The sequence below is a fragment of the Electrophorus electricus genome, chromosome 11 (genome assembly GCF_041902795.1).
Source record: "Electrophorus electricus isolate QZ-2024a chromosome 11, ASM4190279v1, whole genome shotgun sequence".
Lineage (NCBI taxonomy): Eukaryota > Metazoa > Chordata > Actinopteri > Gymnotiformes > Gymnotidae > Electrophorus > Electrophorus electricus.
Genome location: NC_137507.1, coordinates 18761818 through 18762500, shown reverse-complemented (window position 1 = coordinate 18762500; position 683 = coordinate 18761818). Strand labels below are relative to the sequence as shown.

At 63.0% G+C, this 683-nt stretch overlaps 1 protein-coding gene across 7 annotated transcripts in view; it reads right to left on the bottom strand.

The window, feature by feature from the left end:
- Positions 1-401, bottom strand: part of ppp1r12a (protein phosphatase 1, regulatory subunit 12A) — a 54240-nt gene extending 53839 nt beyond the window's left edge. For 4 of the 7 annotated variants that reach the window (XR_014125774.1, XR_014125776.1, XR_014125778.1 and 1 more), the window contains exon 1: positions 8-401. Coding sequence is in view for 2 of the 7 variants with exons in the window: in XM_081722533.1 (XP_081578659.1) it covers positions 8-244 (237 nt within the window). In the remaining 5 variants the exon portion in view is untranslated. The remainder of the gene's footprint in view (positions 1-7) is intronic. The other 3 variants (XR_014125775.1, XM_081722533.1, XM_027018532.3) reach the window with 3 other exon arrangements.
- Between the last annotated feature and the right edge of the window lie 282 nt (positions 402-683).

Here is a 683-nt window from a genome sequence, read left to right as displayed (position 1 = left end):
AGCGCACCTGGTGCAGCGCGGTGAGCCCGTCCACATTGGCGTAGTTGACGTCTGCTCCACGGCCGATCAGGCGCAGCACCTCGTCGGCGTCTCCGCTGGAGCAGGCGGCCAGGAACACGGCGCCGTCGTCGAACTTCACCCGCGGCTTCTTGCTCCTGAGGACCGGCGGCTCCATGTCCGTCTCCGAGCCCAGCCAGCGCTTCAGCTGCTCGTTCCTCTTCTGCTTGGCGTCCGCCATCTTCATCCCCCTCCGGCCGTGCGCTCCTTGACTCGCCGTGCGAGGGCAGATACACGTTATACTAGCTCTCTCCCACAGCGCAGATACACGTTATACTGGCGCTCTCCCACAGCGCAGATACACTTTATACTGGCGCTCTCCCACAGCGTTCTGGGCGTGGGGGGGAGGGAGGGGGGAGGGAGCGGAGGAGGAGAAGGGGGGGGGGGGTGCGCCTGGCTCCGTTTGCATCGTCTCGCGAGATTACGGAGACGTCATCGCCTGGGCTGCAGCATGACGTCTGCAGCACCGACGGGCATGTGGTTCGGGGTAACGCGTGATGGACGTTTCATGGAGGACCTGGTCTGGCATCGCTAGTGCGGCTGTGTGATGCAGACCCGTGCAGGTCTATGCAGCCGCGCGGTTTCTTAGTCTCTCCCAGTGATAACAGTTCAACTGTTATTATTTC